Source organism: Halichoerus grypus, chromosome 1, assembly GCF_964656455.1.
Source record: "Halichoerus grypus chromosome 1, mHalGry1.hap1.1, whole genome shotgun sequence".
Lineage (NCBI taxonomy): Eukaryota > Metazoa > Chordata > Mammalia > Carnivora > Phocidae > Halichoerus > Halichoerus grypus.
In genome coordinates, this window is record NC_135712.1 from 116,802,062 (window position 1) to 116,817,741 (window position 15,680).

At 38.1% G+C, this 15,680-nt stretch overlaps 1 protein-coding gene across 7 annotated transcripts in view; it reads left to right on the plus strand.

The window, feature by feature from the left end:
• The window catches only part of SLC9A9 (solute carrier family 9 member A9), a 682,953-nt gene that overhangs the window by 469,276 nt on the left and 197,997 nt on the right, over positions 1–15,680 (plus strand). For all 7 annotated transcript variants that reach the window (XM_078070810.1, XM_078070802.1, XM_078070787.1 and 4 more), the window contains one exon: positions 11,842–11,995. In XM_078070810.1, the coding sequence (XP_077926936.1) occupies positions 11,842–11,995 (154 nt within the window). The remainder of the gene's footprint in view (positions 1–11,841; positions 11,996–15,680) is intronic.

Here is a 15,680-nt window from a genome sequence, read left to right on the forward strand (position 1 = left end):
GAAGCAAGGTTTCCAGGACCTTGAGGGGGCTAGCTATTGTTAGGAAAAAGTCATTTATTACTGTCTAATAAAGCCTGAGTCATGAGACCCTTCAGATATATACCGGTGGGTCATATTCTTAGGGGATGATTACCAACATATATCTTGGGGGTAGAGATAAAGGAAGTTTCCAAAGGAATTTTTATATGTTAAAGTAGACTTATAGGATCCTGGGGGGTCAGGCTAAGATTGCCTTTTGCCCTCAGCAAAGTGTTAACGTAGAGGCAGCTGAGTTCCTAGAGGAATGTCACTCTTCCTATTTCAAGGACTTGTCGGTGGGCTATAAATAGTAAGGAAATTTAGTTTTTCTTTTGCCTTTGTTTCCCACATCATTATGAGGGTGGGTCCCCTACAATGGCATTACTGCCCTTATAAGAGGAGACACCATATGGAGCTTGCTTTTGCACAAGAAAGTAGGCTTCTGAAAGTCAGGAGAAGAGCTCTCATCAGAACCCAACCATGCTGGCATTCTGATCTTGGGCATGACAGCCTCCAGAACTGTGAGAAATAAATTTCTGTTGTTGCAGCTACCCAGTCTATGGTATTTCAATATGGCAGCCCATATGGTAATTTGTTATGGTAGACTAAGACACATATTTAGATATTGAATGAAACAATGAATGACCATTGATTGACAATTATCTAGGGCCCAAATGTGTGATAAATAACTTTGAAATCATAAAGGATGAGTTCTTATCTGGAGCTCTAAAATAGCTTCACTTTGTCCACTTAGCAACCTTAACTGTCTCAGTTCCATGCTTCCCATGGTGCCAGGCTATCACAAAGTGGCATATGCCATAGGTGCCACATGTGACCAGAGCTACAAACAATCCCTTCTCTAAAAGCATCCTATATCTGTGGTTTTTCAGATGATCATCATTACAAAAGCATCCTCTTGTCAACATTTTGGTGTTTGGCCCTTTTAGCATATTTCTCAACCTGCCACAACTAAAAGGCAGTGGCTGAACTTTTCCTTTTTTTTTTCTTCAAAGATTTTTACATTTAATCTCCTATAAATTTAAAGTTTTATATATGGGATATGTATTTCATGAAAGTCAGAATAACAGCTATCTTTTGAGTATAGTTTTTTTTTGTTTTTTTTTAAAGATTTTATTTATTTGACAGAGAGAGACACAGCGAGAGAGGGAACACAAGCAGGGGGAAGTGGGAGAGGGAGAAGCAGGCTTCCCGCTGAGCAGGGAGCCCAATGCGGGGTTTGATCCCAGGACCCCGGGATCATGACCTGAGCCAAAGGCAGACGCTTAACGACTGAGCCACCCAGGTGCCCCTGAGTATAGTTTTAAACCAAGAACTGCTCATGTGTAGATAATTGAGATTTAAAAGCACAGTTATGCTAGTTTAATATAATAACAATATATTATTAAACGTATTTAGGAAAATAAATGATTGTGTACTTTCTTGTCCTTGATATCTAACATGAAAGAGTTTACAATAAGCATGATATAATAACTTTTTCTTTTATTCTAATCTCTACTCTCTTCTTTCTCACAAAAACTCAAAGTAAAAACACACACACATATTCAATAAAATATCAAATACTTAAAGTCTCATCACTTAATACTTCTAATACTCACCACCTAATTTGGAGTAATGCTGCTTTATGAACATTTCTAACAATGTGAGCTTGAGGAAAAGAGAAAATGAAAAGATCACCTTCTATCTCCAATCCTGTACTGTGATTAAACACTGCTAGGAGCTTTACCTTGACCTATAAATTCTCTCCTCTGATACAGAAGTCTGTTGCAAGACTGTTTCTTTTAGTTTCTGTTCCCTAATGACACGATTTGTATTTCCAGGAGAGAACATTATTTAAAATATTCCCCAGTATTAAGGGTTATTAATATCCCCACTCTTTTGTTCCCAGCTGGGCCTGAATTCACAAACACCTATGATGGGGAACTTTACTTCTTGAGTACGGTCATCTCAAGTGTTCAGAATTTCTAATGTATAAGAATTTTTTATATTAATATCTACCTTATCTTCAGGCCATTTTCTTGTCTACATGGAAATTTAGAATAATTTCCTTCCCCCATTACATTTTGTTCCTTCAAGGTATTTTATAATCAGAGTGCATGTTCCTCTCTTTTAGTGAGGTTTCCTTGTTTCAGGCAGAATATATTAAGTCTCTCTAGCCTAATCCTCTGGATCTTGTGTTATGCCACTTGTTTCTTGTATATTGGTGGCATGGAGATAAGAAAGGAACATTATATCTAAGTTGGGAACCCAGGGATAAAAACCAGGCTATAGTTTTCTTCATCCTACCCTGCGTCCAATTTCTAAAATTCTTTTAATGTATGAATAAAAATTTGGAAATTTAGATACAGTAAATATTATAAAAAGTGGACAATTGAAATGTACGTGGTTCAAACCATCTTATAAAAACAACCAAATCCCTACCTCATTGACTTATTCTTGCTGTCATTATAAATGCCCTATTATCTGATATAACAGGGCCCATAAGTGTCTTGTAAGTCTTGTGTTACCCAAGAGAGATCTTCCATTTTAACTTTATTACTTTACTATTTGTGCTTTTATTTATTCTTCGTTAAAGTCTTCATCTCTGTTTCTATTTGTGTCATCACACTTTGATTTGAAATTTTAACATAACTCTTCTTGCAAATACATTTAATGTAGATTCATAAAAATTCACTTAGCATACTGTTATTAAAGAAGAAAAAAATAAGAAAAAAAGCAGGTTTAATAGGTAGCTTAGATTATAGAATTTATTATAGTATGTACTCAGGCTAGAGTAATTCCTAAATGTTATTTAATTATTTATTAATTTCAATAGTCCATAAGCTTGGTTTTCCTTATTGTCTGACACATTTGATTTTTTAAAAGTAATTGTGCCCAGAAAAAAATTTTTGTAGATATACACAATATCATTCTAAAATTTTATGGAAAGGCAAAAGACCTAGAATAGTTAAAATAATTCTGAAAACAAAATATAAGAATCATTCTATCCAATATTAAAGCCTACTATATATCTACAGTAATCAAGACACAGTGCCATTAGATGAGGGACAGACACAGAGATAAATGGAATAGAATAGAGAACCCAGGAATAGATCCACACACATATGCCCAACTGATTTTTGACAAAGTTGCAAAGGCAATTCAATGAAAACATTAGATATCCATAAGCAAAAAAATAAAAGGAATCTCAACCTAAACTTCACACCTTATACAAAAATTAATTCAAATAATCAGGGACTTAAATGTAAAATGTAAAGTTATACAACTTTTAGAAACAAATTTTAAAAAGATAGGAGAAAATCTTTGAGAACTAGAGCTAAGTGAAGAATTCTTAGACTTGACTCCAAACATGATTCATAAAAGGAAAAATCAACAGATTAGACTTCATCAATAAAAAGCTATGAAATGGGAGGACATATTTGCAAACCATATATCCAACAAAGGATATTATCTAGAATGTATAAAGAACTCTCAAAACTCAACATCCAAAAATCCAATAACTCAATTAGAAAATGAGATTTAGGGGCACCTAGGTGGCTCAGTCGTTAAGCATCTGCCTTCAGCTCAGGTCATGATCCCAGGGTCCTGGGATCGAGCCCCGCATCAGGCTCTCTGCTCAGTGGAAAGCCTGCTTCTCCCTCTCCCACTCCCCCTGCTTGTGTTCCCTCTCTCACTGTATCTCTCTCTGTCAAATAAGTAAATAAAATCTTAAAAAAAAAAAAAAGAAAAGATTTTAAAAAAAGATTTAAAAAAAAAGAAAATGAGATAAAGACATTAAGAGCCATTTCACCCAAGAAAGTATAAAGGTAACAAATAGGAGGACAAATAAGAGGAGCAAGATGGCGGAGGAGTAGGAGACCTAAATTTCGTCTGGTCCCAGGAATTCAGCTAGATAGTTATCAAACCATTCAGAACACCTACAAACTCAACAGGAGATCAAAGAAAAGAAGAGCAGCCACTCTCTGAACAGAAAAGCAACCACTTTCTGGAAGGTCAGACGTGCAGAGAAGTGAATCCGAGGGGATATTCAGGAAGATAGACAGCGGGGGTGGAGGGGGAGCCTCTGTCAGCCAATACTGGCAAGTAATAGAGCAGCGGAGCACAAAATCGGAACTTTTAGAAGTCGGCTCTGCTGAGGGACATTGCTCCAGTGGCTAAGCAGGGGGTGGAACCCTCACTGGGACAGTGTGGTCTCAGGACCCTCGGGGTCACAGGAAGACAAGGGGTGCCTGAGTGCGGCAGAACTCCCAGGTATCGGAGTGGGGAAGCCGGCTGCAGAGACGGAGCCGAGGAGTGGGCACTCAGCTCGGGGTTGCCAGAAACCATGATCTGCAGCACAGTTGGGCCACTGCTCTTCCAGCAGGGACCCAATAAGCGGCAGATCTGGGGAGACTCCCCTTCCTCCCCTAGGAGGAGTGGCGCGGGAGCGCACCACAGGGATCTGCTGGGTTTGGAGACTCCATATAGGGTAGTGTGCCAGAGATAGAAACACTCGGTCACAGGCCACGTGAGCATGGAGTGTGGCCAGAGACCAGGGAGATGGGAGTGATTGACTGCTTTTCTCTGGGGGTGCACTGAGGAGTGGGGCCCTGAGGTCTCGGCTCCTCTAGGGCATAGATTGGGAGGCCACCATTTTCACTCTCGTCCTCCAAAGCTGTACAGAAAGCTTGCAGGGAACAAAAGCTCCCGAGAGCAAACCGGAGCAGATTGCTCAGCCCTGGCAAGGGTGGGGCAATCCCGCCTCCAGCAAAGACATTTGGGAACCAAGGCAGCAAGCCCCTCCCCCAGAAGATCAGCAAGAACAGCCAGCCAAGACCAAGTTTACCAATCAATGAGAACAGCAGAACTCCAGCACAAGGGGAATACAGTGCATAGAATTCATGGCTTTTTTTCCCCGTGATTCTTTAGTCTTTCAGAGTTAATTTTTTAAATTTTCTTTATTTTTTTCTTTTTCTATTGTTTTAGTTGAATTTTTCTTCTTTCCTTTTTCAACCAACATCTTATCAATTCCTTTTTTAAAATCTTTTTTAATTTTCATTTTTACAGTCATATTCTATCTCTTCATTGTATTTAACCTTATTTTTTGAGTATATATAAGTTTTACTTTCTTTAAAATTTTGGGATACAGTTTCTTCTAACAGACCAAAATATATACCCTAAATCTAGTGTATGATGTTGTCCTAGTCTCCCACATGATTCACATTCTCTTTTTTTTTTAATTTTTTTCATTCTTCTTTCAATCAACTTCTTATCAATTCCGTTTTTAAAATCTTTTTTAATTTTCATCTTTACAGTCATATTCCATCCCTCCGTTGTATTTACCCTTATTTGTGTGTGTATATGTATAGATAGATAGATAGATGATAGATAGATAGATAGATAGATAGATAGATAGATAGATAGATGATAGATAGATAGATACAAGTTTTTCTTTCTTTAAAATTTTAGGAGGCAATTTCTTCTAACAGACCAAAATACACCCAAAATCTAGTGTGTGGCTCTGTTATATTCACCAGCCTGATCATATTCTTTTTTTTTTCTCTCTTTCTTTTCCCCCCAATTTGGGGTCTCTTCTGATTTGTTTAGTGTATATTTTTCTGGGGTTGTTGTTACCCTTTTAGCATTTTGTTCTCTCATTCATCTATTCTCCTCTGGACAAAATGACAAGACAGAAAAAATCACCTCAAAAAAAAAGAACAAGAGGCAGTACCGACCACCAGGGACCTAATCAATACAGACATTAGTAAGATGTGGGAACTAGAGTTCAGAATGACGATTATAAAGATACTAGCTGGGCTCGAAAAGAGCATAGACGAGACTAGAGAATCCCTTTCTGGAGAAATAAAAGAACTAAAATCTAACCAAGTTGAAATCAAAAAGGCTATTAATGAGGTGCAATCAAAAAAATGAAGGCTCTAACTGCTAGGATAAATTAGTCAGAAGAGAGAATTAGTGATATAGAAGACCAAATGATGGAGAATAAAGAAGCTGAGAAAAAGAGAGATAAACAACTACTGGATCACGAGGGGAGAATTCAAGAGATAAGTGACACCATAAGATGAAACAATATTAGAATAATTGGGATCCCAGAAGAAGAAGAAAGAGAGAGAGGGGCAGAAGGTATACTGGAGCAAATTATAGCAGAGAACTTCCCTAATTTGGGGAAGGAAACAGGCATCAAAATCCAGGAGGCACAGAGAACCCCCCTCAAAATCAATAAAAATAGATCAACACCCCGACATCTAATAGTAAAACTTACAAGTCTCAGAGACAAAGAGAAAATCCTGAAAGCAGCTCAGGACAAGAGGTTGGTAACCTACAATGGTAGAAACATTAGATTAGCAGCAGACCTATCCACAGAGACCTGGCAGCCCAGAAAGGACTGGCAGGATATATTCAGAGCACTAAGCGAGAAAAATATGCAGCCAAGAATACTATATCCAGCTAAGCTGTCATTGAAAATAGAAGGAGAGATAAAAAGCTTCCAGGACAAACAAAAACTAAAAGAATTTGCAAACACGAAACCAGCCCTACAAGAAATATTGAAAGGGGTCCTCTAAGCAAAGAGAGAGCCTAAAAGTAACATAGACCAGAAAGGAACAGAGACAATATACAGTAACAGTCACCTTACAGGCAATACAATGGCACTAAATTCATATCTTTCAATAGTTACTCTGAATGTAAATGGGCTAAATGCTCCAATCAAAAGACACAGGGTATCAGATTGGATAAAAAAACTAAGACCCATCAATATGCTATCTGCAAGAGACGCATTTTAGACTTAAAGGCACCTCCAGATTGAAAGTGAAGGGATGGAAAACCATTCCATTTACCATGCTAATGGGCATCAAAAGAAAGCTGGGGTGGCAATCCTTATATCAGACTAACTAGATTTTAAACCAAAGACTATAATAAGAGATGAGGAAGGACACTACATCCTACTTAAAGGGTCTATCCAACAAGAAGATCTAACAATTGTAAATATCTATGCCCCTAACATGGGAGCAGCCAATTATATAAGCCAATTAATAACAAAATCAAAGAAACACATCAACAATAATACAATAATAGTAGGGGACTTTAACACTCCCCTCACTAAAATGGACAGATCATCCAAGCAAAAGATCAGCAAGGAAATAAAGGCTTTAAGTGACACACTGGACCAGATGGACTTCATAGATATATTCAGAACATTCCATCCCAAAACAACAGAATACAGGTTCTTCTCTAGTGCACATGGAACATTCTCCAGAACACATCACAACCTGGGTCACAAATCAGGTTTCAACCAATAAAGATTGGGATCATTCCCTGCATATTTTTGAACCACAATGCTTTGAAACTAGAATTCAACCACAAGAGGAAAGTTGGAAAGAACTCAAATACATGGAGGCTAAAGAACATCCTACTAAAGAATGAATGATCAACCAGGAAATTAAAGAATAATTTAAAAAATTCATGGAAACAAATGAAAATGAAAACACAACTGTTCAAAATCTTTGGGATGCAGCAAAGGGAGTCCTAAGAGGAAAGTATATAGCAATACAAGACTTTCTCTAGAAATAAGAAAGGTCTCAAATATAAAACCTAACCCTACACCTAAAGGAGCTGGAGGAAGAACAGCAAATAAAGCCTAAACCCAGCAGGAGAAGAGAAATAATAAAGATCAGAGCAGAAATCAATGAAATAGAAACCAAAAGAACAGGAGAACACATCAACGAAACTAGGAGCTGGTTCTTTGAAAGAATTAACAAGATTGATAAACCCCTGGCCAGACTTATCAAAAAGAAAAGAGAAAGGACCCAAATCAACAAAATCATGAATGAAACAGGAGAGATCACAACCATCACCAAAGAAATACAAACAATTATAAGAACATATTATGAGCAACTCTATGCCAGCAAATTAGATAATCTGGAAGAAATGGATGCATTCCTAGAGATGTATCAACTACCAAAACTGAACCAGGAAGAAATAGAAAACCTGAACAGACCCATAACCACTAAGGAAATTGAAGCAGACATCAAAAATCTCCCAACAAATGAGCCCAGGGCCATATGGCTTCCCAGGGGAATCCTACCAAACATTTCAAGAAGAATTAATACTTTTTCTTCTGAAACTGTTCCAAAAAATAGAAATGGAAGGAAAACTTCCAAACTCGTTTTATGAGGCCACCATTACCTTGATCCCAAAACCAGACAAAGCCCATCAAAAAGGAGAATTACAGACCAATATCCTTGATGAACACAGATGCAAAAATTCTCACCAAAATACTAGCCAATAGAATCCAACAGTACATTAAAAGGATTATTCACCACGATCAAGTGGGATTTATCCCTGGGCTGCAAGATTGGTTCAACATCTGCAAATCAATCAATGTGATACAATACATTAATAAAAGAAAGAACAAGAACCATATGATCCTCTCAGTAGATGCAGAAAATGCATTTGACAAAGTACAGCATCCTTTCTTGATTAAAACTCTTCACAGTGTAGGGATAGAGGGTACATAGCTCAATATCATAAAAGCCATCTATGAAAAATCCACAATGAATATCATACTCAATGGGGAAAAACTGAGAGCTTTCCCCTTAAGGTCAGGAACACGGCAGGGATGTCCACTATCACCACTGCTATTCAACATAGTATTAGAAGTCCTAGCCACAGCAATCAGACAAAAAAAAGAAATAAAAGGCATCCAAATCGGCAAAGAAGAAGTGAAACTCTCACTTTTTGCAGATGATATGATACATTATGTGGAAAACCCAGAAGACTCCATCCCAGAACTGCTAGAACTCATACAGGAATTCAGTAAAGTGGCAGGATATAAAATCAATGCACAGAAATCAGTGACATTCCTATACACCAACAACAAGACAGAAGAAAGAGAAATTAAGGAGTCGATCCCATTTACAATTGCACCCAAAACCATAAGATACCTAGGAATAAATCCAACCAAAGAGGCAAAGGATCTTTACTCAGAAAACTATAGAATACTCATGAAAGAAATTGAGGAAGACACAAAGAAATGGAAAAACGTTCCATGCTCATGGATTGGAAGAACAAATATTGTGAAAATGTTTATGCTACCTAGAGCAGTCTACACATTCAATGCAATCCCTATCAAAATACCATCCACTTTTTTCAAAGAAATGGAACAAATAATCCTAAAATTTGTATGGAACCAGAAAAGACCCTGAATAGCCAGAGGAATGTTGAAAAAAAAAAAAAGCAAAGCTGGTGGCATCACAATTCCAGACTTCAAGCTCTATTACAAAGCTGTAATCATCAAGACAGTATGGTACTGGCACAAAAACAGACACATAGATCAATGGAACAGAATAGAGAGCCCAGAAATGGACCCTCAACTCTATGGTCAACTAATCTTCAACAAAGCAGGAAAGAATGTCCAATGGAAAAAAGACAGCCTCTTCAACAAATGGTGTTGGGAAAATTGGACAGCCACATGCAGAAGAATGAAACTGGACCATTTCCTTACACCACACACAAAAATGGACTCAAAATGGATGAAAGACCTAAATGTGAGACAGGAGTCCATCAAAATCCTTGAGGAGAACACAGGCAGCAACCTCTTCGACCTCAGCCGCAGCAACTTCTTCCTAGAAACATTGCCAAAGGCAAGGGAAGCAAGGGCAAAAATTAACTATTGGGACTTCATCAAGATAAAAAGCTTTTGCACAGCAAAGGAAACAGTCAACAAAACCAAAAGACAACCAACAGAATGGGAGAAGATACTTGCAAATGACATATCAGATAAAGGGCTAGTATCCAAAATCTATAAAGAACTTATCAAACTCAACACCCAAAGAACAAATAATACAACCAAGAAATGGACAGAAGACATGAACTGACATTTCTGCAAAGAAGATATCCAAATGGCCAACAGACACATGAAAAAGTGCTCAATATCACTTGGCATCAGGGAAATACAAATCAAAACCCCAATGAGATACCACCTTACACCAGTCAGAATGGCTAAAATTAACAACTCAGGAAACGACAGATGTTGGCGAGGATGTGGAGAAAGAGGAACCCTCCTACACTGTTGGTGGGAATGCAAGCTGGTGCAGCCACTCTGGAAAACAGTATGGAGGTTCCTCAAAAAGTTGAAAATAGAGCTACCCTATGACCCAGCAATTGCACTACTGGGTATTTACCCCAAAGATACAAATGTAGTGATCCGAAGGGGCACATGCACCCCAATGTTTATAGCAGTAATGTCCACAATAGCCAAATTATGGAAAGAGCTTAGATGTCCATCAACAGATGAATGGATAAAGAAGATGTGGTGTATATATATATATATATATATGTATATATATATATATATATATATATATATATACAAAGGATATTATGCAGCCATCAAAAAAATGAAATCTTGCCATCTGCAATGACATGGATGGAACTAGAAGATATTATGCTAAGCAAAATAAGTCAATCAGAGAAAGACAAGTATCATATGATCTCAGTGATATGAGGAATTTGAGAAACAAGACAGAGGATCATAGGGGAAGGGAGGGGAAAATGAAACAAGATGAAACCAGAGAGGGAGACAAACCATAAGAGACTCAATCTCAGGAAACAAACTGAGGGTTGCTGGAGTGGAGGGGTGTGGGAGTGATGCCGTGGTTGAGTGATGGACATTGGGGAGGGTATGTACTATGGCGAGTGCTGTGAATTGTGTGAGATTGATGAATCACAGACCTGTACCCCTGAAACAAATACATTATATGTTAATAAAAAAATTTTTAAAAATAATAAAAACTGTAACAAAATTTTAAAAAAGATAACAAATAAGCCCATTAAAAAATGTTCAACATCATTAGTTATTAGAAAAATGCAAATTAAGGGCTCCACACTGGTCGTGGAGCCTACTTGAAAAATAAGTAAATAAAAGAAAAGAAAGAAACATGCAAATTAAAACCGCAATAAGCTATTACCACACACCTATCAGAATGGTGAAAATAAAAATAGTGACATTAAATGCTGGTAAGGATGCAGAGAAAATGAATGACTTCTATATTTCTGGTGGGAATATAAATGGTGTCTAGCCACTCTGGCAAACAGTTTGGTAATTTCTTTTAAAAATATGCAATCAGTGATTACACTCCTGGGCATCTACCACAAAGAAATGAAAACTTATGTTTACATACATACACAGCAGCCTTTTTTGTAATAGCCATAAAACTGGAAATCCAGATGTCACTTCAACAGATAGATGGTTAAACAAACTGTGGAACATATAGTGGATTACTACTCAGCAATAAAAAGGGATAAACTGTTGATACATTCAGCAACCTGCATGAATATCCAGGGAATTATTCTGAGTGAAAAAGGCCAATTCCAAAAAACTACATACTGCATGATTCCATTTGATTCTTGAACTGGCAGTTATAGAAATGGTGAATTGATTACTGGTTGCCAGAAATTAAGGAGGGAGTGTGTGGGAAGGAAGTATATGTGGTCATAAAAGGGCAACATGAGGGACGTTGGTGGTGATGGGAATGTACTCTATCTTGACTGCAGCAATATCAAAATCCTGGCTGTGATATTATACTGGTTTTGCAAGATGTTATCACTGGGGGGAAAGTAGGGAAGGGCAAACAAGAAGTATGTTATTTCTCACAACAGCATGTGAATCTACAGTTATCTCAAAAAGTTTAATTTTAAAAAGTAATTGTGTTTTTTGTAAATTGTAAAGATGAATACAGACAGGAAAATGAGAATGAGATTCATGCAGATGTTCATTTTCTCTTATTCTCTCTTGGTTTTTCCTGTAAGGTTTACGAGGAGCAATAGCATTTGCCCTGGCTATTCGGGACACAGAATCTCAGCCCAAACAAATGATGTTTACCACCACACTGCTCCTTGTGTTCTTCACAGTCTGGGTGTTTGGAGGAGGAACAACTCCCATGCTGACTTGGCTTCAGATCAGGTGAGTGGCATGTTTAACAAAGGATATCATTAAAAGGCATGGCTGCACTATTTCATTTCTGGTGTTGCTGATTTGATCCAGAGTACAATGGCAGGTCTATAACATTAACTTTCCCTGGGGTGAAGTTGACCTTCATTCACAAGGTAAAACATTCTGTCGACTCTTAGACCTATCACCAACTGAACTGACTTTTCCAAGAGTCCTAGAAATCTCAGGCTGATGTCTGTTTATAGTCTGTCTCTAGAAATGAATTTATTTATCTATGAATTCTTCCATTCAACAGTATTTATTGAATACAATGTAATATGTTCTGGAGTATACAAAAATGAGAAACATATAGGTCTTGTCCTCAAGATATTCACAATTCAACAGGATTTATACAAAAAATCTGTAATAGCAAGGAGAAAGTAAATTTGTTTTGTTTTTAATTCCTTATAGCACTTAGGATAGAATTAGGGACACAGAAAGTACTTAAATATATTTGATTAGTGAACCATGTATTTAGCCAGAGGGCTCCTATAGACACAGTTTAGACAATTTCTCAAAGGAAAAGGCAATGAAGCTTCAGTCAGGGGAACCTCCAAGAAGTACCTGGAAGAGGATCACTATAAACCTAAAGTATATAGATAGTGGATAGTGGCATCCATTGATTTTAAATAGATGTCATAGCTTATGCAGTCTCTTGATATCCAGAATAACAGGGAGAGCGGAGTATAATAATGGGGCTTTAGGCAGGTTAGAATGATTATCTAGGTTATACAACAGGGCCCAATAAGGAAGGATAGTGATGTCAACCATAGCATCCACAGGTGAAGGGTCTGGAGGTCCAACATTATTATGGCCTTGTCAGGTCATGGAGATGCCCCAGCGGGAATTAGCTCCAAATGGCCCAATTGATTCAAGGCCAGACTTGGCGACCAGCCAGGAGGGGAGAGCATTAAAGGCAAATCTATTTTAAAATGTTGTTGTCTTTATTGAAGTATATCTTTGACCTGGGTTCTCATTTTCATATCCCCGAATGTAACAGTACTTTAGGTAAATCACATTTTATTTCTCAGTGCCACACATCTTAATGATCTTGCAATCCTTCCCTGGTCTCCACTCAGTCTCTGTAAGGCAATTCCATACCCATCACATCTAACAAGAAAAGATCCATCTGACCGGAAAATGACTTCCAAGGAGATTCAGACAAGGATTCTTATGGCAGTACCAACACAGTGCCTAGGACACAGTAGGAGTCAATAAATAATTGCTACATGAAAGATTAAATGAATATAACCACAATGTAAAGTGCTTTTTGTTAAGCACTTACTGATAATTTTCTATCTATTTGACAAAGAGGAAATAGAAACAGGACTCAAAGCTTTAATAAAAGAGAGCTTATGCTTAAACTGGGCCAGGTAACCATGCATTAAACCAAACTCAAGGAAATAAAGAACTTCTTGAAGTACTGTGACTATTGATAAACACATTAAAGGGCTTTGACCAAAGGTGAATGGAGAGTGTTTTGAAATGCTTGTTGAATTATTTTCTAGGCATATAAATGTGACCTGCAATTTCCTTCACAGTAGTAACTACCTGTAGGTTCCTGTGGATGAGCGTACATACTGCATTAAACTCTACAGCACTGGGTCCCCTGTGAACTGTTAGCAAGATAGTGGTGTGTTCAGGTTTCTGGAAAATAAATTTCAGTAGGTGGATCCATGCATGGAAATATTAGGGCTTAGAAAACAAAAGTTAGAGGATACTAATCCGTACAAGATAAAAGTATTAACTACCCCATCAGGTAAATTAGAATATTCAGAACATGAAGTACTGATATCAGCATTTTCCTAGAGTAATTAAAATGTAACTTATTTTCTACTGTTGTCTTTCTTTACCCTGAAGAGGTCGCCCCCCAAATCAATAATGTGTTTTACCCTAAAGTGTTTACCTAATTCTCCTATAGTGTTTTCCAAAGGTATCCATTGATTTCAAATAGATGTCATAGCTTATGCAGTCTCTTGATATCCAGAACCGTATAATAATCCAGGGAGTATAATAATGGGACTTTAGGCAGGTTAGAATGATTATCTAGGTTATACAACAGGGCCCAATAAGGAAGGATAGTGATGTCAACTATAGCATCCACAGGTAAAGGGTCTGGAGGTCAGTTTAGGCCAGCATTATTATGGCCTACTGGGGGTTATCAGGTCATGGAGATGCCCCAATGAAAATTAGCTCCAAATGGCCCGACTGATTCAAGGCCAGACTTCGTGGCCAGCCAGGAGGGGAGAGCATTAAAAGCAGGGCTGTGATATATTTAGGGAAAGGGGCTGACGGGGCTCCAGTATAATAGGCAAGGTGGAAATCTCAGCTGGGAACTAGAGTGTTAAATCTGGAATTGGTAGAAATCCAGTCAGAGAGATCACAGACCCAGTCATGAGAAAATCAGAGAAGGAAAACTGAAATTCATAGATATGTAAGTACCCAGGAGGTCAACTCAGGCAGACAGGAAAGACCAAGGTGAGACCAGTGGTTCTCAAACTTGAGTGAGCATCGGAATTGCCTGGAGGACTCATTAACCCCCAGAGTGCTGGGCCCCTGCCCCAGTGTTTCTGATCTAATAGATCTGGGTCAGGGCCTAAGAATTTGCATTTCTACCACATTCCAGGCAATGGTAATGCTTCTGGTTCCAAGGCCACATCTTGATAACCACTGGGTGAGACTTCCTAACCCCAGGTGAAGATGGGGCTAATAATAAATACTGCCAGATTTGATGGGAGTTGCCCAGGTCCAGACACATCTAAGCCCTCAATTTAAACTCTTTACACCTATACTGGAAGGAGGCAGGGGCTAACTTGAGACGGAAGAGTCACAATGCATTGATTAATGGGAGGGAAATAGAACATAATAGAATAAACATAAAAGAATAGGAACAGGGGCCCCTGGGTGGCTCAGTTGGTTAGGTGTCCAGCTCTTGATTTTGGCTCAGGTCATGATCTCAGGGTTGTGAGATCGAGCCCCTCATTAGTCTCCACTTTGGGCGTGGAGCCTGCTTGGGATTCTCTCTCTTCTTCTCCCTCTGCCCCTCCCCCACAACAAAAAAGAAAAAAATTTTATTTTTTATTTTTATTTTTTTTAAGATTTTATTTATTTATTTGATAGAGAGGGAGAGACAACGAGAGAGGGAACACAAGCAGGGGGAGTGAGAGGGAGAAGCAGGCTTCCCGCGGAGCAGGGAGCCCGATGCGGGGCTCGATCCCAGGACCCTGGGATCACGACCTGAGCCGAAGGCAGATGCTTAACAACTGAGCCACCCAGGAACCCCAAGAAAAAGAAATTTTAAAAAAAGAATAGGAACATAAGTTAATGTGTGTACAAATGCACACACAAACATGACATAAATTTAGTTCAACCATGTATTAGTAATATCATCATCATATGCTCTACTTCCCTATCATGGTTTATAGTGTTGTCAAAGAAATCTTCAGTTCCATCATAGCTTTTAAATGATAGTTGTCCTTTATTTAGACTGTATTTATCAAGGCTTTGCTTGTTTACAGAGCAACGCCTCGTTAACCAACTTTCATGTCAGACTCTTTCTATAAAATACCAGAATATAAGTTAATTGGAGCTTTAATAAAATGACATGAATGGAGGAGCCCAAGAAGCAGGAATGAAAATGTGATAATGAATAAATACA